We start from the raw sequence: 27,281 nt of genomic DNA, 5'->3' as shown, positions 1-27,281 counted from the left end.
ATATAATTATATATTTATATATTTTATATATAATTAATTTTTTATATATTTTATATATTTATATATTTATATATTTTATATATTTATATATTTTATATATAATTATATATTTATATTTTATATATAATTAATTTTTTTTATATTTTATATATTATATATATCATTATATATATATAAATTATTATTTGAATATTACATTATTATTTAATTTGAATATAAAAAGCGTAACTGGAGTTGACTGATTTGATACCTCGAAATTTCAAAAATTCGAGACCACTGGCCCGTTCAAATTACTCGTGCTTTTACAGAAAGAATCTAAGCTACCTAAAAATGAGAGAAAACGAAGAGAATGTTTTCTCGATCAAAAACATGTAACTCATCCATCCAACGGGGGGGGATCGCGATCGATTAAACGCGCAGAGTCGCGATGCCGCGATTTAACGGAATAATTTGGTTGATTTAACAAATACCGCGGGATAACGATTTATTTGCATACGAGGCATCGCGAGCACCGCCGGTTATCCAGCCTGGCCTGCTGGATCGTTGCTCTCCAGCCTCGCGCCGATTGGCCGGATGTGTATCTCGGATGGATCTCGATAAATTTAATTCCCGCTCGGCCTGTGCTACCGCGACAGCTCGTCGCTGAAATGCGAAATGACCAGGTAGTTACACCAAGCCGGGCTTCCAGTGTTGATTGAAAAACAAAACGCGACCGAAGGCGTCGACGACGAACGGAAATTGAATAGAACCGCGGCCGACGTAAACGCGATCGATTGGAACAAATGGTCAGGCTGCCTCGTCGAATATAAAGGAACCAGGCAGTTCCTTTGATTTTTCTGGGGCTGGTGTTGGTGATTTTTCCTGGGGAAGAGATTTAAAACTCGAAAATTCTTTTTTTTTTTATTTTACGCAAGAGATATCCTTTCTTTTTTTATTTTAGGAATAAGTATTCAACGAAAGATGTTAGGAATTAATTAATTTTAGAACGTTAGATGTTTCTTGGTGAAATTCAGAGACACAAACAAGCTCTAATAGCAAAGTTTCGTTGAAAGTTTGAAGAGATTGAAACTTTTCTTCTTATTTTAAACGAACGGAATGGATACTTAACGATGAATATTACAAGTTACTGATTTATAACGTTCAAAGTTTCTCTTTGATGAAAATTTCCTTGATCTTTCGGTGAGTGATTTTGTGGGAAAAGAGATTTAAATCCTTTTCTTATTTTAGGCAGTTTAGAATGAGTATTGAATGGCAGGTGATAGGGACTAGGATTGTTAAAAATTTCAAAGTTTTTGTTTGCTGAAATTCAGAGACAGGAAAAAAAAAAATTCTAATGCTACGATCTTCGAATTTTTTATATTTCAATCTTATATTGACTGAGTTTAGCAAACAAAGAGAATTTATTAAAATTAATATTTTTGAAAGATGTTTTACGTAAAACTTTTTCGAGTGAATAATAATTGGAATTTCTTCATATTTTGTTTAAACCTGAGATGTTTTATGATATTTGTTATACGTTTTATAACATAGTTATTAAAGTAATATTTATTACATATTTTATAATATTTTTTAAAGATTAACCGATTAAAAATAGTATACAGTAATAAAAACTTTTTCATATTGTAAACTTGAGATATTTAAAATATGAGTGGATCGAAAATGACTGAAAGCAGGATTAGTTATATATACATATATAATATGAATATGAATATGAATTAATATATATTTCAACATTCGCCGCTCTCATACGTAATATGATGATTGATCTACGTTATCAGACAAATTATTATTAAAAATTAATATTCAGTAATCTGCGTTTTAGTAATCCAAAGACAATTTGACAGTGTAGTTATAGCGACGACCAAACAACAACAGAACGATAAGAAACACAATTATCAAATTGTAGAAATTGTAAATAAAAATGGCCTCAAACACAAAAACATTTCACGTTACGTTTACATTAGAATATTTGCACAAACGTTCACACAAATATTTCCGAAATAGAAGTCGAAATACTTTATTTACCATGCGCCAAAATCGACAAAATCTTGAATTGATATTTTTTTTAACCTTTCAATTTTATACGAAACAATCCATAAAACACACAACTGTATGAATATATTTCATCTCGGACGCAACTACACACATATATATATATATATATATATATTTCCTCAATTCTTCCGAGTGAAAAAAAAAAAAAAAAAAAAAAAACAGAAGAAGAAACCAACCGAGAAGAGAGAGAAGAAAGGAAAGAAATAAACTGCGAGGTAAAACACAATTTGCCGCGCGATAGAATAATTCTCGAGGAACAAACGTCGTGGAAATCTCGTGGAAAACACTTACGGAAACGTAAAAATGTTATTGGCGAGGAAGGGCGCACATTTGTCGAAAGGAAAACAAGGATAAAGTGGGGGGGGGGGAGCGTGTTTAACAATGTTCGAGTTTGGAGGAAAGTTGGCGATCGAAGCACTCGAGGCTCCCTCAGGATGCTGCCCGAGGCTTAAATGGACCGCGATGTCGCGGGGAAAACGATGCCAAAGTTATTTACTCGACTTTACTCGTTAGTCAGGCTCTTATTCTTCGGGGCAGCGTTGATTGTTTCCTGTTGTTCGAATTTCTGCCACGCTCGCATTAATTCTCAGCTCTTAATATCCTGTTAACTAGCTGTTGAATTGCTATTGAATTACTTTGAAGTGTAGTAGGCTTAGTAATTATAGCTATATCGTATTATTGTACGGTTACTGTACTATTGTACGATATGTAGTACAGCAATCACAGCTGTGTTATAAATCATAATTATAAATATATAATTATAAATCATAATTATAATATATAATTATAAATATATAGTTCATAATTATAAATTATTATGATTATGATTTATAACTATATATTTATAATTATGATTTATTTATAATTCATTATAAATTTATATATTCATTATAAATAAATCATAATTATAAATATATAATTGTAAATCATAATCGTACGTTTTAACAATGACTCTATTCATTCGTGTTCAATGTGTGATTATTAACCATAACTATATATTCATTGTGCAATATGATTATTGATTATAACCATACATTATGATAAGTGTATTTATTGTATGATTATTATAATCATATTAATTATAGCAATATGTATATTGTTGACTGTATTTATCATATTTTTCGTACAATTATTAATTCTAATTATATTTATTGCATTCATCATATGATTAACCATAACCACATGTTAATAATCATACTCATTATATTCAACATATGATTATTGATTATAATGATTGTAGAATTGTAATAATGACTATATTCATCATATTTATCACACAATAATCCACATCATTCATTATATTTATCAGATAATTATTAATCATAATCATATATTATATTTGTCACAATCATATTTATACAATCGTATTCGTTATATTCATCGTACGAATATTAATAGTAATCACAACATCATCTGCATAAAATGACTTGTACAATATTGCAATATGTATGTACGATTGAAATGAGAGACCGAAGACGAAAATGAACGTTGGTGGCTTCATCTTCGCAAGTTTGAAACCGTGTCAAGTGTAAATTCCAATTAGACAGGACTGTTTTATCCATGGGCATTTCTATACATATTCTATGAAATACATTTACATGTTCTATACATACCATTAGACAGGAAATTATTCTATACATAAAAATGAATCCACAATACGGGGCAAACTTTTCTCCATTTAAAGCTTTGGAAATATCATATCTTCGAGGTAATTTTGTCGTTCTTCACTTCTGTTCGAGTTTCTGCTCTTTGATTGGATCACAGATTTTAGGACTGTAACAGGACAGGGCACTCAGTCTAAATCAGTTTCCTCGTTGAAAGCAATTTGCAACCGTGCAAATATCTGTTGTTGAAATTGTCAATATATACAGCTCAGTTATAATATTATGCTGAACTGTTCCACGCTCCCCAAGAAAAGTGCGTTTCTCGAGAACGAACGGCACGTCGACTTCGACCTGACAGCGATATGAAAATTTCTTTTTCATCCTCGTCTGCTTCGTGGAAATTTATATATTTTACGTCACGTACAACCGACCACCTAACTCCATTGCTGGCAAATCAGCGAGCCTATCCTCGCCTAATATCTCAGCTTTTCGATCTCTCTACGGTCGCCGCTGGCGTAACCACGCGTCGATAGCCCGCCGGTCCGCCGCCCCGGAGATTTATTTGACGAAATAATTTTCCCCGAGTCTCGACGGGTCCGGGAAATAAATTCGGCCGCTTTATGGGATCGGATCGGTTATAATTAACGCGCGGCGACCGAGAGCTGAAAGCGGCTGGCGATTTAGTTTCTCGCCGAACGAAAGCAGGGAGGAGACGGGGGAGAGCGCGATGAAAAAGTGAGAGAGAGGGTGAATAGAGAAAGTAACGGAGAATAAGAGAGACAGAGAGTGAAGCATGACTGAAAACTCACGTGTCCTGCCTTGTAACAATGGTTACCACAAAAGTGCCATTTTCTACTTTTATCTGGAGTTCGTAGGCATTGACACGTGTATTAAATAATTTATACATATATTATTATCATTATTAAATAATTTATATATAAATATATATATATGTATATATACGTTATTAAATAATTTATATATAAATATATATATATATATATGTATATATACATTATTAAATAATTTATATATAAATATATATATATGTATATATACATTATTAAATAATTTATATATAAATATATATATGTATATATACGTTATTAAATAATTTATATATAAATATATATATATATAATGTATATATACATTATTGAATAATTTATATATATATTTATTTATATATAAATAAATATATATTTATATATAAATCACACAAATTTCTCTTAATATCTCTAACTCTCCTAGTATCTTACAATTTTTCTATACAGGGCGGTCCACCTAAACATCTTTTCGAATTGTACATCGTCTACCCTGTGTATCGTCTAGAAAGAGCATTGTCGTAGAAACGAAACGTAAATAATGCGTCAGTATGTCCGAAATATTCAAATGTTTAGAAGATATTCAAAATAAGATAAAAATCGAGGTAATATATCGGCTCTTGGATACTAAAAGGGTTAATACTGCGAGCTACTTTACAGAGGATTATTTGAGAAACAATGTGACGTTTGAGTGTAAGGGGTTTGTTGGCTTCTCAAAAGTGGATGATGGATGAAGGATTTTTTTGAACAGCGATTATGACTGAGTGAGATGAATTTTTTTGTCTTTCTTTGTGTCGAAGGCTTGATGAATAATATTGAAATTGGAAATTAAAATTGAGACTGTCTGAAGTTAATTGGGATCAGTCGAAGTTTAGAATGAAATTCTAATTTTCGGGTATGGAAAACTCTTATATATGTAATTGAATATAAAGAAACTTGAAATTAAAGTGCAAGGTATCTGCGTATTAGTATAAAAATCATTGTACATTTGTATTGCAGATAAAAATGATTGATTAAAATTAAATGGAGCCAGTTAATGTTTGAAATTAGATATAGATGTAAATTGAAATCGGAGCAGAGATTCTATAAATTTAACTAGGATTGAGTAAAAAAATTTGAATCACGTGTATATAAATAAATTAGTTATGAATATATTTGTATAATATCGAATCTGTATATACAAAAAACTTGAAATTGAAGTAGAAATTATCAAAAAAAAAAGTAATTGAAGTTGGAATAAAAATCGTGTCAATATGAATTGGACTTCTACCAAAAAAAATTAGTGTCGACTAAAATTAATCGGAGCCTATTTTTACTATAGACACGTGTAATATTAAAATTGAATACATCGCAGCTTGAAACTGGAACGTTACATAAACAGAGTTACGTAAACAAAACCTAGGATTAATTAAATCTTGTCAACATCGATTCCAATTAAATGTAATTACGACCGATTGAATATTTGGTGTATAATGATGTCGGAATACGTGACATTACAATCGACTGAAAGTCAATGGAAAGTATTTTTATTGGAATCTCATTCAGGCGCGAAACATCGAGATTATTCGAGAATTAAGAAATCGACACTTCCGATAATCCACAGTATAAGCTATTGAAAATGGATTAGAGGAAGAGGGAGCTCGAGCGATTCGTAAATCAAGCAACGGTGTATCTTTCGGAAGAATATCACCGAGCGATTCAACGCCTCGGCATTTATTCGATCTTCGAAGGACGACTGCATCAGGTGTGCAATAAGGATTCCGTTGAAAACTCGGCCGATTCATTCCTTCAACGATCGGAATTCCATTTATGCAGAATTTCTTTCGTTTAGCGGGAAATCCGACAATCTTGTGATTCGAATGAAATCGGCGGGACAAACGTGGACAATCGACCCTATATATTGAAGTTACGAACGATACTTTCAATTTCAGTATCCTCCGAGGATACTTCCTGCTTTCAACTTTAACACCTGTTTGTATATTACAGTGAGACATAAAATTTCCGTCTCCGTTATGTATATCAATGTTTTTTAAACTCTTTCTTTAACAAATATTTTGTACATTAAGTTACTTTATATTTATACCTTTAAGAAGATGCTTCAAGCACAACTTCAAGAATAGCTTTCCTTTTTGTAAAATTCAATTTTCTTTCGCTTCTTGTGCATTATTAACGTTATTTCAATTTTATTTCGATTGTTATTTTATTGTATCAAGGAACTATTGGAAACAGCATTAAAGAATATATTTGCATACAAAAGTTTCTAATTTTTGTAAAATAATAATGTAAATTTTTCATTTATAATTCAGTTAATCATAATAACGGATTTACGACTAATTGGAGAAAATGCGTAGATTGTTAATAGTTATTATTTTACGTTCGTTCATAGTTACCATCAGAGAAAGAAAATTGTAAAAATTGTAATCGTAAAAATAGTAATAGTAAAAATTGTAATAGTAATAGTAAAATTGTAATAATAATAGTAAAAATTGTAATAGCGATAGTAAAAATTGTAATTATATTTCGTGTAAAAATTGTAATAGTATAATTTGTCTAAATTATAATGTTATTAAAATTGACAATCCATTCCATTGGATATATTATTTATTGATATCTCACAGACAATTATATTTGATATAGGTAATTACAATTCACAGAAAGAGTAGGAATACTTTTTTAAATTTTAATTGAATAACTGGAGCTTGAATTTAGACAAATGGTAAAATTCAAACATTCGTTGATGTGTTGATTTTTATTTTTACGTAGCAATCCAATTTCGTTTGCCCGCTATTTTTGTATGTAACGTCGCTATCGGTCGTAGTTTGACAGTTTTGTAATTCACTCGCCAACGCACACAATTCACCATGAAATATTTCGTCAAAATATCAAAACATTTTATCAAAATGGATTCCACCCATTGGGAACACGAAACAGCGATGGATTTTTCAACTACTGACAAACTAGTGTCAAAATTTGTTAATAACTCCCTCATCTGGGATTGACAGACAAACTTCCGAATTTTTAAAGAAGTCGAATATGTGGATTACTCAGAAAAATATCATACTTCAGAAAGAATGGACAGCAAACACACCTGAGAGTGACTCAAATATTACTTTTTATATTTAATATTAAATCTTAATTTTAAAATCTTACAGTAGAACAAGAATAAAATCATTCTAATACTCTTTCGTTTAAAACTTATACCAAAATAACATGAAAAGGGAAACATGATTGAAAAACTGAAATACCATTTTCCACATTTAATATTAAATTTTAAAACAAGCGACCTGTGCACGGTATAAAACAAAAACATCGATTTGAAATTCGTTCGTCTAAAAATTTACTCGAAAGCAACAAAAACAAATGTATGAAAAATACAATTGAAAAAAACCGGAGCAACGTTTCCTACACTGAATGTTAAACCTTGAACAAACGATCAACGCGCAGCTACGTGTATAAAACAAATATCAGCTTGAAATTCTCTTCCGTTTAAAATTCACTTCGTAAAATAATACAAAAATCATAACCGCCGAGAAACGCCGTTCTCCCAGAAGTTAATCTTAAACGTTAATGCAAACGCCCTGCGTACATACCTAGCTTAAAATTCGTTCGCTCGAAAGTACGCGATACCGTACGGAGACGAACGTTCATTCTCCACGTTTAATGGCAAATCTCGAACGAAACGATTCGCATGAGCCTAAAAAAAAAAAAGCCTCCTGAAATCTCTTTCATTTGAAACTTGCCCCGAAAACAAAGTCTTTAGCCGCGTAAAAGGCCACGCTGCATCGTATAACCCACGGGCGAGTTTGGAATGGGAGGGGATGAAATTCCAGCGAAAAATCTCCGGTATCTCTCAGCAACGGGCGAGTACCGTGCGCGAAACATAATCGCCGGATAGTTTGTCTGGCTAAACGATAAAATTGAAAGCGCAGAGAGGGAGACGGTATATCCCTCCGGCGAGAAAGCAAAGTGTTAACTTGGCTCGCCCATCGGAGAAACTGAGTTTCCACCGGCGAAGAATTTATTCCAGCCCAGGCAGGGCCCCGCGGGACCGCGCAACTTTTAATACGATCTGGAGTTTTAAGTCTTCTCGAGCGAACAGTAAGCAGATATCTCGCGAGGAATATCGACGAAGGAGGTGAGGGAGAGTTGACTTGGAAAAGTTGTCGAACGCGCGTCTGTCCGAGCGAAAGGATGACGAGCGAGAAATGGTGAGAGACTGGGAAAATCTCGCGTTCCTCGGAGATCAAGATGGTGACTGGGTTCGTTGATAAAAAGCGGGCTTATCAGCCGGTGGTTAGCTCCACGCTGCCTCGGTAAATCATTTTTCATTGATTTTTTTCCTACATTCCACAATTTTTTATGGTATTTCTTCTCTGCGCCACACACGATATTTGAATACTTGTCGTCGACTGCGGGTTTTTGTGTAATTTTTCCACATCTGTGAAAATTGACAAATGGACCTTGTCGCTAAATATTAGTATAAATATAAATAAATATAAATATTAATATAAATATAATATTTAAATTAGTATAAATATAAATATAAATATAAAATATAAATATTAGTATAAATATAAATATAAATATAAATATAAATATTAGTATAAATATAATATTTAAATTAGTATAAATATAAATATAAATATAGTATAAATATAAATATAAATATAATATTTAAATTAGTATAAATATAAATATAAATATTAGTATAAATATAAATTAGTATAAATATTAGTATAAATATAACTTATTATAACTTATTAACTAATTTTTGTATATTTTATATATTTTTGTATAGGTATGCTGTCTATTTTGAAATTGTCCATAAATGCAAAAGAATCTAGAGTTGATTTATCATAGATGAATATTCGTGTATGTATTTATTGTATGTGTTACTGTACATTTTGAAATTTTATTGACATTGTGACGAGAGAAGATTACTTTTGTGTTGGTAAAGATTGGAAACTATTTGAAGATCCATACAGAAATTGCAAGATATTTATTGTGAACATATGGTATGTAGTATTATAAACATGTACATACATAGTACAAACTATTTACTACAAATATGTATGTAAATTGGTATACAGTAAGAATTGATATTAAATATGGTTGCATAAAATACATTGAAATTCACAAATGAAAAAGACAATTGATTATCTAAGTACTTTTTTAAACTTTATGAAATACAATAGTCAAAAATTTAATTTTCGAGTCAAACTTCTTCCTATATTTTTCTGAGTAAACAAGAACATCATACAATTTAAATATGATTAATTGAAATTTGAGTAGTATAAAAAATTAAACATTTCCTATATTAAATATTTTGTAATTTTTATATGTATTTTTAGATTCGTTTCAAACGAATGATAATTGAGTCTCATTATAATATTAATAAAATTCCAAAATATTTCATTTAACATACTTAATGTGTTCTCTTAAAATCTCTTTTTAATGTTGTATAATATTAATAAATTCGTTTGAAACATATTATATTCATAAAATTCTTTTTTGATATTATATAATATTTTTAGATTTGTTTCAAATGATCAACACAATCATGATAATCAAGCCTCTTTGCTAAATAAAATTCCAAAATCTGTTATATCACACGCTTGATATATTCTTACAATCTTTTTTTAATATCCTGTAATATCGTATCTTTAAATTCGTCTCAAGCTTGATTAATACAATCACGATAATTTAATTTTTCTACAAAATAAATAAAGCTCCAAAATCTAATTCAACGTAAACTTAAAGTATGTTTATAAAAAAATTGCCTGCAAGTTTATCTAAATAAACGTCCGTTAGACCATGTGAATATCTTTTGTAACATTGTGCACGTGTAACAGTGTGGCAAAAGTGTGTGCGTTCACAGACGTGCGTCCGTGAATACAGAAGCTGACTCCGGCGATATTGGAAGTTAAAAGCTTTCGCAGACTGCGAGAGTGGTGTTGCATGAAACTTAATTGCATCTTGCCTGCTCGAAGTTATTATTGGTTGCGCAGCTCCCTCTTTTCCGTGCTGGATTAAAGCGGTCTATTCGTCCTGTCGTTTTAGATAATGATCCTTTGGAGCATCGGTGGTTAATCGAGCTTCGCCAAGATATTTTGCTTAACAATATGGGAAGTAGAATATTTCACAGAGTGTATTAGGGAAGATTTGATCGATAAAGTGGGGAGAGAAATCTTGTGGTAAATGCAATCCACCGATAATTTTTTGTTCTTTTTTTTCTTTTTCAAACAACGCTGAATTTTGTGCGTTTGGGACTACCATCAGTTTTGAATTGTTTCACCTATCAATGTATTATAAAATTCTATTCTAACGCGTACTATTGTTTAAAAAGTCTCAATATTTATAGATTAATATTTTTAATATTCAATATTTATAGATAATCAAATTTTCTATAAATATTTATAAATAATAGATTATTATTTATAAATATGTAATCTAATATTTATAAATAATAATCTACAAATATTTACAGATTATTATTTACATTAATATTAATATTTATAGATTTATAGATTATTATTTACATTAATATTAATATTTATAGATTTATAGATTATTATTTACATTAATATTAATATTTATAGATTATTATTTATATTAATATTAATATTTATAGATTAATATTTTTAATATTCAATATTTATAGATAGTGAAATTTTTTCAATTGGAATGTAATTGTTGATACATTAATATCTTAATGACTGTTTGCTCTATTAAAGCTTAGTTATTAAACAGGTCCTTGACCTTGAAACCTGAACTCAGAACCAATTCAACAAAAATTATTATGATCTCCAACAGAAATTATTCATCGTTCAAACGCTAGATTCCATCGAGAACGAAACATCGAACAAGTGCAAAATAACAAGAAGAAGAAAAAGAGACACAACTATCCTAATGGAAATCTCTGGAAAACGCAGTTCGACGTTCCTTAACCCGGTTTCCACTCGGAGTAACTGGAGATGCTCGGATCGAGCGGAAGCCCCCTACGTCCTCCTACCATTCGCCCTCGAAAATTGCAACGCGCCGAGAGATCACCGCAATGACAGTTCGCGCGAACGGTAGACTCGATGACGGCGTTTATCGGTTTTCTGTCCGACATCCAGCGAGAAGAAGCCCCTAACGAGGCGACGTTGCACCCCGCGTTCCCGAATCAGTCGACGCGACAGCCCCCGACAAATCCGTGACGCGAACACGCCTTTGACAATAAGTTGTTCCCGATGACCAGTCCCCTGGAAAACCAAGGATCATTCTCGATCGCTCCTGTCCTGAAATTTACGAGGAGATTGTCGGAGATTTCACTGAGCTCGCGATTGAGGCAGAGATTTGTTGCAGAAAATTCGTCGATGTTTCACGTGGCTGTGCGTGGAAGGGGTGGTGGCTAGCAAACCGGAAGAATCGGTGGAGAAAATATGACCGAGTGCTGAATTCCGGATTGCTGGAGAGAGAGAGAGAGAGAGAGAGAGAGAGAGAGAGAGAGAGTCGTGTTGGCAGAGGATCAACTACCCACTTGGTGACTCCGATGTGAAGTGTTTGTTTCAAAGCGGATTTTGATTGGGCGAAAATAGCGCCGCGTGAAATACACCGCCGCCGTTCGAAACTATTTATTTGTATGCTCGCCTGTTTTTGACACGGCCGTGATTTTATTGCGATATTACGGCCGAGCCGCGTGCAGTGATTGTTGGTATTTACGGGGAGACGTGTGTAATGATTTTGGTATTTACGAGGAAATGTGCGCAATGATTTTGGTATTTACGATTTGGTCGATTGCGGAACAGATGAAAATATTCTTCGCTGTGATTCGACATATTCCTTTTTTTTCTCTTTTTTCTGTGATTCATTATGTATAAAAATATATTTTATATACAATTCTTCGAGTTTGTTGGTAGAGATAGAGGTGGATAGAGAATTTCTCGTTTCTCTCTGAATGAATTTCGACGTAGCGACAGTCCAGTTGTAGGAACTTCACTGAGGTTAGTCGATTGATCTCTCGAGAAATTAAATTAAGAATGGCAGTAAGTGAAATTGAGATATTTTCGAAGAATTACTTCATAGTACGTCTTAACTTCACACTTTGAAAGAAACACGTGAAAACTCTTCAAAATGTCAATTGTAACAAATTAAAACAATATAAAATATAAAATATAATATAATATAAAAAATATATGAACATATATATTGTTCTGAAATGCTATATTATATTTTACATCTTATATTTTGTAATTTATATATTTATATATTATAGTGTATAATATGTAATTATTATGTATTATATCAATAATTATATTGTAAATATTTAATATGTAAAATATATTATTATCTATAATTTTATCGTAAATATAAATTTAATATGTAAAATATGTTGCTACAATGTAAAATACAAATATGTAAAATATATTTTAACATTATTTTATATTATAAATTTAACATTATTTAATATTATAAAATACATTTCAATTATTACAGTATTGCAATATATACAACATAATTAATTATTACAATATATATACAATACAATCAGTTATTACAATATAATACAATATAATCAGTTATTACAATATAATACAATATAATATTTGATGAAATTGAATTGGCCATATCGGTGTCAGCAGACAAGAATATTGTTATTCACAAATATTTATCAAATTCACACACTTTACACTTTTCTCTAATATTGTATTTTTATTATAACTGCAGTGAACAGAACTGAACTGAACTACGTGACCAGTCGATTTTACGCATATTTATGTTCACGTGTCGTTTAACCTAACTTGGAGTTTTGACTGTCTGTAATTAGATACCTTGCAGTGCTTTTCCGAATTATTTTAACCTTGTTGTTTTAACATTACAATATTTAAATACAATATAATTTGATTATTACAATATTACAGTATAAAAAATCCTTCAAAATATATTATAATGTAATTATAACAAACATACAATTATCAATCATACATTAAGAAGTAGTTGAAATCTCACGCTGCACAAGTTCTCGTACAATTAATCGTAATCTTCGTCACTGGTGAAGTGAACATGAAATATAATAACATTTCAAGACTCAAATTTATTATATTCGAATAATTTAATTTCATTTCATAATTTTATTATATTATTTATAATTATTATTATTTCATTAACATTATGTTTTATTTTGGATTTAATATTAAATAAATTTTTTAAATTTATCTTTATTAAAAAATCATACAATTCAAATTATCTGAACTTTAATACCAATACTTATTTTATTAATAATTTGTTATCCACCACTAAACATTTTTTATACTTTATCGACGAAATACTTAATCCTTATTTTTCTATTGAAGCAACTGGTCATCAATGATATTAATCCCATGAATATCCAGAATTTAATAATTATGAAAATAATTGTTATATAGATAATTATATAAGTTTAAATCAATTTCGATTGTTAGAAACAATCGATATTCGACTAATTATTCCATTTAAAATTTCATTACGATTAATTGTTTCATCATTAGATTGTTGTTCACTCAACAATTCAATCTTTAGGAATTGAAATTAATGCTATTTAGGTTGAAATTAAATTCTAAATGAAGCTTTTAAAAATGACCTCCGCAAGCATTCATTAACAAAATAACCAAAAATGGATAGCAGAAGGAAGCCTTTGAGAATTACCTGGAGAAATCCAATCGTCCACCCAAATAACAATCAGGCTTTTCGAAATGGAGTCAAGAGTGAAGATATCGAAATGAAATTTCAGCGTATCAGTTTCATGGCGCGTATTTCATCGCGTCTGGAGATCCTAATGCCAAACGTGGAACGGGACAAGGCAACAAGAGCAGTCAGTTCCACCCTGGTGGAACAGTACGCGACCTAGATAATTCCGTCTCTTTCAGAGGATCCGCGCCACGAATTTTGTATGAAGCGGTACGGTTACACTGACGCGGATAAGATAAACGACGACGCGGCGAGAGATTCCGAGAAAACGACGAAACTCGGCGAATTTACAACGACGGGGGGGGGAAATCCCCGCGGTGAAGACTCGAAATTCTCATAAAGTCTTCGCAATATGACGAATTGCGGGAAATCATATTTTCAACGAGGAAATATTACCACGTTACCGGAGCGCCTCGCAAGTGGCTTCGAACCACTCTCGTCGTTGGGCTCGAACTCTTGACAAAGTTGGGCAACACGTAATCCGATTAATGATCATCATCTTAACTGTCATAATTGGCGCAAAATCGGAATATTAATCGGGATCAGTGATTATCGAGCAATCGATAGCGAAGTGATCAAAATCATTCGTCATGAAGTAATTACGCCATTACTTTGATTATGATTGTGTCGGTAGTTTACTTCTATCGACAGTATGAGTATTATATTATAGTATTTATTGGATTGCGTTGTTTTGCAATGTGCATAATCCTAAATTTTCTGACGTGTTCGAAAAGTTTTTCATCAACTGAAAATTTTCGATTTGATGAATTAATATCAATCCTTCATTGGAGGAAATTAATTGTTGAAAAATGGACGATTACATCGAATTTGATTATAATTTTATTTAAATTGAATTTAATTTGAAATTGTAATAAAGCCTGAATGCTTCAGGGTTAAGATATTCAGCCGAAATATATTCTATTAGAGGTAACCATTTTTTTTCAAATTTAATAAACGTTACCACCTAGTGACAATAATTTAACTTATCATAACATAACTTATATTAATAGTTAAATATATTGACATTTAATTCGCTTAGTGTTAAATTATATTACAGATTAAAGCCGTGTTAAGTCTCTTAAATGAAATAAAAATTTTGTTCAGTGTCATTACTTATGGGTACTCTTAACCACTTGTACTGGCAACTTGGTTCGCGGACCATAACGAGTGACCAAACCGTATACAATAATTCGTCGCTTTCTTCTCGAACTCGTCGGTATTGATATCACTGGATAGAAATTATTGAATAGTAAATTTATTATTTGTTTTGTCCATTTTGTTTTACTTAAATATACTCAAAAAAAATTGAGAAAATATTACAATTTTGGAACAAACAATTCTCGACGTGCGTGGGCACGTTATTCCAGCGCAATAAATATATATAATATAAATACAAAACTGCTGGTTTATACGTGATTCATATATCTAGCTGCAAATCTAATCAACTTACTTTGAACTTATTTTAGTAAATTTTCCCTAATTCACTCACGTGAAGTCATTGACGAACCTATGCAATATTATATTATATCATATCGAAGTTAATTTCATCCGCAGCCGACAGAGAAGATTAGGAAACGTTGACACGTCGTCGACTCGAGATTCGATAAGTCTCGAACGAACCGCTAGCCAATGATTGACTGATGGAAATTCCACGTCCGGGTTATCCCGGAATTAATTATATGTCAGCCAGCGAAATTAATGAGAAGTGTTACGTGATCGAAATACCCTCGAGAGATCACCGTGGCTCGTGATTACGCTCCATTTTCCTCGGGGGAAACCACTGTCTGGAGTACACGGTTGGATCAAAAGCTCTTGTCTGGTTTCGGTTGCGAGATCGTTACTCAAAATAGCTTTGCACGTGGTAACTAGCGGCAACGATATCTCTTTGACTTTTTTTAATTTAAATTTTCAAGAATTTCCCGGCGAAACGTTTCACTTGTTTATTCGTCTCGTTATACGAGATAAATCTTGCACGACAGAATTGAGAAACAGAGTGGGAAACGGAAGAAAGCAAAAGGAGTATTAAAAAAAGAATAACAGCAATCCAACTGTGTAATCAACAATATCGATGTTAATCACTTGCGCTGGCAACTGATTGCGGACCATAACGAGTGACCAAAAACCGTACATAATAATTCGTCGCTTTCTTTCCGAACTCGTCGGCATGATATCACTGGATTAGAAATTATTGACAAGTATGTGAATTTATTATTTATTGGATTATACTTAAATATACTTAAAACTGAGAAAATATTGCAATTTTGGGACAAAAAGTTCTTATTCCAACGCAAGGGGTTAATAACTGAGAATTTTTATGCATTTGTGGAGAATTTTATTACGAGAATTTTTATTTCTATATTTAATAGAACTCTAACATTTCATAACGCGAAACAATTTATTGTATTTCAAGAAATTCGAATTTCGATAAAAAGAAATCCGCGGTCCAATCGTAACGAACGTGACAAACGATTGAAATAAAAGCAATATTGATAAAAATCGTCGAAGGTTCTCGCTGGATCACGAGGGAGTGAATCCTCGCGTATCCTTTCACCATCGTCTCGTCAAACCGGCGGGGAAACTCGCGCCCGTCGTACCAGAATTCGCCATCTCCCGGAACGAGCAACCTCCATCGCCATTAACCATCGTGTGTCAGCGTCGTATCGAGGAACACCGTTCGATCTTAATAAAAATCAGGAACAGAAAAGTGAAGTTTCCTCGCCGCGACATCGATATCGCCGCTAAGAGAAATCGCATCCCGCCGCGGGATCATCCGGGCGACAAATCCACCGGGTGAGCCAAGAGAGAATGAGAGAGAGAGAGAGAGGAAAAGAGGTGATACGCGACAAGGCACAAGCATTATGCATTATCTTTTTTTTATGAACAGAAGTCGCGTAGTATCGCGTCATCGCGAGTCCGCGGACTTAATGCACAGGCCCTCGTTTGTTCCCCGAAGTAATAACCCCGAGTGACTCTTGTGCCTCGTCTCGTCCGTTTCTTTGACCTTTCTTCGTTCATCTCTGAAGGGAAACCTCCTCCGAAGGAGTGCGATGATGTCGGTAGGGGGATGGCGACGAGGGGGGAATGGAAAGAAAGAAGGTTCGAAGCTCTTTTTCTTCTCCGTTCATTTATCTTAAGAGCAACGAAACTGCGTAATATCTTTAGGAGGAGCGAACGAGATTCATCTCTCGTGCTTTGCTCTCGTTCGCTGCGAGAAAGAGAGAGAGAGAGAGAGAGAGAGAGAGAGAGAGAGAGAGAGAGAGAGATATGTCTGTCAGGCGATGGTTCGCGTCATCTTCGTTGGCCAGCGGAAAAATTGAATTGACTGGCGAATGCCCGATGGACGACGATCGATGGTGGTATTTTTCCAGAAGGGCGTTAAAAGGACCGAGATAATAATTCAGTAATTGGATAGAAATGGTGTGTCTCGAATGGTGTATCACTCGCAGGTGGTTGAAGTGCGGCGACGAAGCCGAGTTTGTCTAAGTTGTTTTGAGACGAGCGTTGGAAAGGGATGGTTACGTCGTGGTGTTCGTATTTCTTTTTGGTAAAACTCGGATTGAAAATGAGTTTTCTTTTATTGCAGAGACGCGAAGGAGTTGACAATGCTGATACTAAGACTATGTCTGTCAAGTAAACTGGAAGAGAAGGTACTAATGTTTGATCGAACTAGGGATATGGTGTTTGTTTGAAGATACTTTCAGAGAAAAGCAGTTATTTTTATATATGTATATAAATACACATGTTTTATGTATAAATATATGCATACACTTGTATACATATTATGTCATGATATATATATATATACACACACACACACACACACACACACAGATATACTGTTAATTGTACAGAATACAAAAGTAAAGAAATGGTACTTATTTTGGGGTATTTTCGCTCAAGGAAGAAAAAAATATTTAACATATTTAATAATATTTAACATATTAATAAGTATACAAAAAAATATTTAATAATATTTAACATATTGATAAGTATACAAAAAAATATTTAATAATATTTAACATATTAATAAGTATACAAAAAAATATTTAACATATTTATAATATAAAAAAGTATATTTACATAATTAAATATTTTTTATATACAAATATACGTACATATATTTATATACACGTTATATAGTGATATTTGTAAATATATATCGTAAATACGTAAAATTTCATATTTATACACGCATGTAAAGTGTATACAATACACCGCACACGCGTGAATTGTAAAAAAATATAAAAGTAAAGAAATGATATCTTATATAAATGAAGTATTATAATTGTAAAGAGCACAGAAAGACAATTATTTCTTTCATATTAGTCCCCGAAAAAGAATAAGAAAATCTTGGTAATGAAATTTCAAGTGGAAATTTAACAGAACAATAAAGCTGTCTGCGTACACACTGGAGGTAAAGCTGTTCGTCACACAAAAATACAGGATACTCTCCAAGCACGAAATCATTGTCGCATTTCTGACGATGGCGCGGTCCTCTTGGGGGTTGGCGCGAACACGGAATAATAATTTCGTGCTTTATACGCAGCCGTTTCGCGAAAGTATACGCGTGCGTTGCGAGACGAGCTTCAGAATTAATCTGTTTCATTTTCTGCCCACTAAATATTTATTTGACGTGCACGCTTGTTTTCTTGCATTGTTTACGCGCAAACATCACCGCGATATCTCGGCGAAGTAATTTTCTAATTAAATCTTCCGTGAGAGAACGAAAAAAGTCCCACGAAACCGTGTCTCTTCCCTTCTCTCGACGATAGACAAAAGAAGAAAATAACTCTGCCGAGGAATAATTAAAACTTTTTGTGTCTTGATTTTCAGTTGAACTCGCCGTAAAGAGTGTTTGATCTATATATATCCTTTGGTAGCTTGTGCTTTCAGTAGCTTGGATTTTTATCCTCCGGTGATATTTTTTTCAGTCATAAGTGAGCAGCGTTTGAATTCGATTTACGCCGGATTATCTCACTGCAGCGCGATGAAAATATACGAGGATTATTAATAACTTTCGTGTAAAACAAAACGAAATATTCCAAAATTATGGAAATCTATTTTAAACCATCAGGACTTTTATGCGTTCGTAACAAAGTTTAAATGTACGAAACTCTACAGAATAATATATAAAACTATACAGGGTGTCTAATTTTACAAATATAAATTACTATCTGTTTCATGAAAAATATTTCGGATCAAAAATGAATGATTTCAAGAATGTTACAATTTCAGGTAAATAGTCTTCTTGTAGACGAATGCTTGAAGTCATATAATAATCTTTTTGATCTATTAACTGACAAAGAAACTATTCACGTCAGACTGTTACTTTTTTGAAACCATTCATCTCTTATTTGAACTATGTTTCGTATAACAAATAGATTATCAGTAATTTGTATTTATAGATCAAAATCAGACACCTTTCTTATACAAAAGATCTAAAGCACCTGTTGTATACAATTATAATGTTTGATAGAATTCTATTTATTATTATAATACTCGTTTATTAATATTATTATAAACTCTCTTTATTATATATATAATAGAGAGAGTTTATAATAATATTAATAAACGAGTATTATAATATATATATATATATATATATATATATATATATATATATAATGAGTATTATAATATATACTATTTATTATTATAATACAATCTTCCACCTAGGACAATTTAATCCCAAAGCGTCACAATTTCACAGTGTCTCTTCCTATTCACAGTGAGAAAAGAAATTCAAACGTACGTAAAATTTACCTAAACTTGGAATCCTCTCAATCGTCGATTGTCCAATTACATTTGTGAATATACGAAATTAATATAAATAAACATTCGACGATCTGTAATTTAACGACAGTGACCGAGAATTGAACTTCTTCTCTGCTTGAACATGTTTTCCAGATCGCGAACGACAGCGTGGTGCACAGAACCAGATACTTGGCCATTCCGCAGGACGACGACTCGCAGGTGTCGAAATCGACGATAGACTTCAAGGTGACGGACAACATGTTTCAAAATGGACGGCTGCATCTGCGCTGCACCGCCTCTATCGCGGATGTCTACCGGAAGTCCGCCGACATCGAGATCAGCGAGGACGCGCCTCGCATCGCCTCCATCACCGGCGAGTCACCGCCTCATCGTAAGTGTATGTTAATATTTACATACTTTTATATCCGTCGTTGGTTGTCGTTGGAATCGAATTGTGACGACGAAGATCAATAAACTCGATGGTTACGTTGTGCAACGTGCAGTTTACTACGAAGCTTTGTCAAAATGAATGATCTCTGCGGGTAGAACGATAATAAATATTCACGACTGACTGCTTCCGAATCACATTGTTATCTACAGAATGCTTCGATGAGAAACATGAATGTCTCTGCCTAGCACTTGAATACTTCTGTTGCTTTTGCGGATGTAGAAACACTACTGATTTTGAACGAAAATTGTTCAGCAATAATTCAGTAATAATTTGTTAAAAGTGGAATCTCCATTTCTTTAAAGTGGAATCATATGTTTTCTTTTGTGCATTAATCAATGGAGTTCTATAAAAGTGTGTCGTAAAATTTAGCTAGTTTAAGAGATATTTTAATTTTAAGTTTTTACGAAAGTTATTGTATGAGGAACAAGAATAATAATGTAGTCTTTTCTATGCTGAACAATTTCTTTTCGCAAAATTTCTTGTATCTTCGAAAACAACGAAAATACTCAAGTGCCAATTTTTATTGGATTCTGTGTGACTGAATATAGTGGATGTTTACATGATACTGTCATGAAATTAATTATGTGGACTGGATTTTAAAGATTTCTTCAAAAAGCGAAAAGGAAGAAAATTTTTATAAAATTATCCTCCGAAAAGAATAAATTCTTCTATATTTTCATTTCTCAAACAATAATACAACTTTTATATTTTAAATTATATTACACTTCAAGTATATTTCACATTTAAAAAAAAAAAAAAACATTACATTTTCATTTCCCTCTAACACAAATTTCACATTCGTGTTTCGAACTTTATATTTGAGTAATTCGTAACGTTAACCCTTCGATCAATTTTAAAGATTGAAAAAATTCTTCAAATTCTACGACAATTCTGCAAGTTAACTCATTCCGCCAGCCGAGGTATATATTTCTCAACGACTAACCCAAACTAACCCTCATCGAAAGCGTTAAGCACGTCTCGAAGAACACTCGTTAATTCATTGCCAATAAATCCCCTACTCGGGCAAAAAATCCAACTATCCGCGGGCATCTTTGAAATTCCTGCACTTTATCGCGAGGAAAATTCGCGCGAAACTCCCTCTCTCTCTCTCTCTCTCTCTCTCTCTCTCTCGAGATAAAAGGCGCGGCGAATTATCAGAAATGGGAATCGCGTTTAATCAAGGCGTTATTCAATCGCGAGCCATTTATCGCCCGACTGGATCTAAATTGTCCTAGCTGGCAACTGAAATCGTCAATACAGACAGGGTGATAGGGAGTGGGAGGGGAAGGGGTGGTGGCAAGATAACCAGGGAAGCTGAACTTTCTCTCACTAACGATAGAGGACGACGCGGAGGGGTGGTTTGGGAGAAACCAACTAACCTGCGAGAGGAACTGTGCGCTCCCAGGCAATCGGCGTCGATTCAATATTCTCGTTTTATACGTCGCGTCGCAAAGGACAATTTCGCGGTGAAATTTTCAGATCGAGTCAAGAACGAGACAAAAGGAAGCGACCATCTTCCACCTTCCGCCTCTTTCGAATATCCGTGCTCGGTCGATCGTATCGACGTTGTTAATTGCGTCGTTCTGATCTAACGAGGCGAGGTACGAATCGGGGATTTTATCTTCCTTCTGGCTCGCTGATCCCCGATTTCACGGTCTTGCAACGTCCGAACGGACGTCGAAGAAGGGGTTGTTACCGGTTTTTACCGAATGCCACCACGATTTTGATGAAAAATTCCTACGGAGGCTTCAGAGTGTGTACACGTTTTAGTAAGGAACTCAACTGACTTAACTGCAGTCTCCTTCAATTTGAAATTAATAATTTATTTCGATTCATAATTCTGCTTTATATTGATAATTGCGTCACTGTTTAAAGATTCGTGTAACTTCTAAAATTATTTCTAGGGGGATTTTTATTTCTGTTTGACAATTAATTGAATAAGCTTCAATTATTATAAACTTAAGTAAATTGAAAGTCCAGTTAAGTTGAGAGTTAAAAAGACCACGATGGAAAATTCTTTCCCCCATTGTTCTTTCTAATATTCTTTATTTTATAATTTACTTTAAAATTTCTTTTTTACTTATAGATGTGGTTAAAAGTTCATTGTTTCCAATGTCGATATGCCATAGTATATACTGTAATTAACCCTTAAGTGAACAATTGGCATCGTTGCAATCCCTTTCAATTTTAAATTAATAATCGTGTGTTGATGTTATTATTTGAAGATTAATATCTAAAATTATGTTTCTGATAAATGATACGCGGGAAATTTTATTTCCATTCAATCAATTTGGTATAAATTAAATATAAGCTGCAGTTATTATACAAAAATCGAAAGTCCATTCAAGGATTAAAAGAATGAAATCACTGAAAGTAGAAAATTGTTTCCCCTATTAACCTCTCAGCATTTTATTTTTTTGTCTTTTGCTTTAAGACCTCCTATAGAGATGAATAAAAAATTCACCGTTCAACTCGCTTTCAATATCGATGCTCGACAATACGCCAGTAAATTACAGTACGTACTATAATTAACCCTTAAGTGGATTATCGGGGTCGTTGCAGTCCCTTCCAATTTTAAATTAATAATCGCATCGTGCGTTGGCGTTATTATTCGAAGATTAACGCGATTTTCTGATAAATTAACTTTTTAAAATCATACTTCTAACGATTCGGGAAAAATCTCGTATCCATTTACCAATTAGACGTAAACTCTAAAATTTTAAAATCGAACGTGTCCACTCGATTCTACACGCAAAAAGTAAACAAAGAACTTTATACAAAACTTTTTTGCGTCCGAGAATAAATCGTGTTACTTTCTTTCGTTGCAGAAACGATAATATCTGTTTGTAGAAAAATGTTATGACAACGTTCGGGGAATACGTTCAAAGAGAAAAATTGGTGGAAGAGAAAATTCATTCGAAGTTGGAGGGAACACGTGTCCGTGTCTGTCTGGCCGCGTTAACAATGATAAACTGGATCTGATCGAGGAGAGCAAAGCGTTATCAATCACACTCCATTACAACTCGCTACAGTGCCGAGCACTTTTATCGCAATCCGTCCTCTCTCGGCCGGACGTTACGTTCTGAAACGAGCTGAGAAGATTCGATAAATCCTCGAGTCCTCGTAATTTCCTTATTGCGTCGCTCTCGATAAATCGTTCGTGCCCGTTACTTTTACCATTCGCATCTCTCTTCTGCAAAATATTCGCGAATCGACGATGAAAAGCGTTTAATCCTGGATCATCGGAAAAAACTAGGTCGTGCAAATATTTCCAAGTTTCGTCGTTGCTGTTGTTGTTATTACTATCGTTATTCTGTCAAATTATAATATCAGTAGACATTGATTTTTCGTACGAGTTTACATCTCTGAATGAACGCAAGTAAAAAAAAAAAAAAAAAAAAAAAAAAAAGTAAACACAAAAAAAAAAAAAACGCGTAGCAGTACACACACACACACATACACACACACAAACACACACGTGCGTTAGATGTAACAGAATCGGCGGCAAACGCGTATATTTCAATATTCGTTCGTTCGTACGTACATGTGAAATATACACACGTATACATACACAAGGAGTTACGTTTCCTTTTTCCATTATCGCTTTTCGGTATATCTGACATAATATAATCCACGTTTCCTTCGTTCGTTTCTCGTCTTTTTGGTCGTTTCTTTTTTTCTTTCTTTCTTTTCTTGTACACGATAGGCTTTTAGCGCACAGACACGTTACATACTACTGTTTTTAATTATGGTCATGGGTAAGAGGCACATTTATATTACATACATAGTTACACACACAGTCTAGGTTCTTCTGTATTTTTTATTTGTTTTCATTTTCTTTTTTTTTTGTACTTCTTGTAATTATTATTCCCCCGTAGACTTACGCAATAGAGACGCTAGGATTCTTTTTTTTTTTTTCTTAACGCCCAAGCAGCTAATTATACAATAGAGAAGACACGCAGCAAGCAAGCAGCAGTTTCGTACAACACACAAGCTTTCATCAAATAAATAAACGAATGAGCCGCTAATTTTGTTCGATTACCCTAACGATAGAGTTAAATTAGAGCGAGATCACCCACGAATACTGAGAGCAGACACACATGATATATACATACATATATATATATATATATCATCGACGATATCATTACCTGTGCGAGAGAACGATATACACATCGCGATACCGTTGAATAGAATTATTTTGTAATTCCAAGTTATAGACAGAGAGAGAGAGAGAGAAAGAGAGAAAGCGCGTGCGAGAGAGAGAGAAAATGTGAGGGAGGAGTAGAGAGAGAGAGAGGGAGAGAGAGAACGAGGAATATATAGCGAAGAAAGGAGCAGCAAAGCACTGAGAAAAAACGAGCTTATTTGAAAAAAAAAAATTCGTCAAATATGTAAAAATTGTATTGAGAAATAAAAGAAACGAAAGAACCGGTGCCATAGGCTCGAAACACCATGGAAAAACGAACAAAAAAAAAAAGAGAGAAAAGAACAAACAAACAAACAGACAGACATACAACATCCGGGGAGAGCATGGAATAAAAGGAAATATAAAAAAAAGGCTGAATTCTTTCCGGTAACGACTCCGATCTTTTTTCGGGTACAAATCGTGTTTCTTCTTATGATAAGCGAAATAATGTCGAGCGTTACCGTGCTTGCTTATTATTTGTTATCTGCCAAGGTGTTCTGGTTATAATATATATTTATTGATGACTATTATTAATATTATTATATTATTATAATTATAGTTATTATTATTTTTATTTTTAAGCAATGTCAAATGCATCTTAATATATTTTCACCACAATCTTCTTTTTTTTTTTCTTTTTATATGATATGAAATGTACTATTTGGTTTAATAATTCGCTTGTATTCTCTTCTTTTTTCCTTCATTTTTTTCTTCTTCTCACTTCGTTTTTTTTTTTTTAGTCACCTATCATCCTCGACAACGTGAACAAACTGATAACACAGCGGTCTGTCGTACTTCACGCAGGTACTTGTAGCGACGAGCATCGCTGAATCAGTGATTTTACGTATAAATCGTTCCTCGTTGCTGTTAATATCGAGATATACGAAAAAAGATGTACGTTTGCAGGAACATTTTGCACGCCAGTTTCCGCAATTTTTCAAGATTGCGAATATTTCTTATTTGCCTGCAACGAGAAATATTCGTTGAATTTCATTTTACTTACATATGTTACTGAATCAGTGCATATATTTGTTTTTTAAGATATTTTACAAAGCAAAATTGATCAGATATAGTGAATGTTTCTCAAAGGAATATGTTGAGAATCTGTATATTATAAAATTTGAACAATCGATTCTTGAATATTTGATAAGAAATGAATTTCATAAAGTTCGACAAGATTTATTCTGACAGTGAACGTTTTCTTCTCGATCAAAAACATAATTATATACAAATAATATCAAAGACATTCGAAATATTAAAATCCAATTGTCCCGAAATGTTTCCACTGTATTAATTTTCCGTGCATTTTAATATTAACGGCGATGAGAAAAGATTTGTACGAAACCTGCGGCAGCCAATTCGGTCATGTTCCTCGCTGTACGTCGCTTTCCTACTCCTATCACCTCCGCTCGTGTTCCGCACAAACGAACCTTAAAAAAAAAAAAAAGAGAAAAACAACACCGTCAGTGCATCGTGTCACGCCTTTTTCTTTCAGCTGGAAGGTAAGTTGCCACGCGTGAACGTTCGAGAGCTTGGGGAAAAAAGAAATGAACGACACCGTTCTGGAGTTTTAGCGATTCTTCAACAATCCTCCCCCTCGAGCAAATCGCGAGCCCGATTCCGTTCACGCTTCTCGCCGGTCATCATTTCCACGTGGTGGACGCGAACACGTCGCGGGTGAACGCTTGTCTCACGTTTTTTTTTCAGACGAAAGGTCGACGTTGTCTGACGTTGTGTACATACATGCATAGTACGTGTGGAGATCGAAGTAAGAACGATTCTTCAGCAGCAGAAACAGCGGAGAAAAAGGGTTTCTCCGAAGGAGGGAAACCGCGCGTGTGTCATTGTTCTCCTTGCGGCTCGTTGGCAAGTCGTTCTCGCATTCTCGTTCTTGTCAATCGTGACGGGCGAGAGAGGCTACACATGCGGAGACTACACATGGACGGTCCGAGAGACGATACATACGTTGCACTCTCGCGTACTTTCGAACGAGATCGACCGTGAGAGATACGAGGGCTATTCGCGGTGTGCAAAAAATAAAATAGAAAGAAAGGAAATACTATATAAAAAAAAGGAGGAAAAGAAAAAATACACAAGAGAACGATTAAGCCGCCACGCCGCTCGCCAGGCTCACGCATATTATTACGTTTACTTCGAAATTGCATGCTTTAAGTGTCATCCAGAATGCTCAGTGTTTCCTTCTCGTCGTCTCCTATTATTTCTCTTCTCGTGTTTTTTTTTTTCACGTTTTCCCCACCCTCTCCCTCGCCTCCCCGCCACTCTTTTTTAATTTCATTCGAGTCCTCATCAGTTCCACGTTTCGAAAGGCGTGCGACCCTTAACGAAACATACGTCGTACGTACGTGCCATGTATCTGTCTAGAATGATTGGAAAGTGTTTACATATATATGTATATATATACACATGTACATTCTTATATTTTAGATCGGACAGAAAGGAGTACGCAATTTTTTGTACAATCCATTCTCCGTTTATCCACGTTGCATCACACGCGTACAACCGTCCCTGCATTTATTCCCTTTCTCTTCTCTTATCGGCTCTGTGAGCGTAAACCCCACATATGAATATATGTGCGTGCGTGCGTGTGTGCGTGTGTGTGCGTGTGTGTATGTGTGTGTGTGTGTGTCTGTATGTGCACATTTTGCGCGCGTGTTACGCGCACGTGTACACGTATA

The 27,281-nt window shown here is 33.6% G+C and overlaps 1 protein-coding gene across 1 annotated transcript in view; it reads left to right on the top strand.

The window, feature by feature from the left end:
• LOC122537478 overlaps nucleotides 1-27,281 on the top strand; it is an 87,845-nt gene that overhangs the window by 8,015 nt on the left and 52,549 nt on the right. Inside the window, exon 4 of the mRNA XM_043670658.1 lies at nucleotides 20,099-20,336. Within this exon, the coding sequence (XP_043526593.1) occupies nucleotides 20,099-20,336 (238 nt within the window). The remainder of the gene's footprint in view (nucleotides 1-20,098; nucleotides 20,337-27,281) is intronic.

Source organism: Frieseomelitta varia, unplaced genomic scaffold (genome assembly GCF_011392965.1).
Source record: "Frieseomelitta varia isolate USP_RPSP 00005682 unplaced genomic scaffold, Fvar_1.2 scaffold_911, whole genome shotgun sequence".
Lineage (NCBI taxonomy): Eukaryota > Metazoa > Arthropoda > Insecta > Hymenoptera > Apidae > Frieseomelitta > Frieseomelitta varia.
This window is presented reverse-complemented; position numbering and strand designations above follow the sequence as displayed.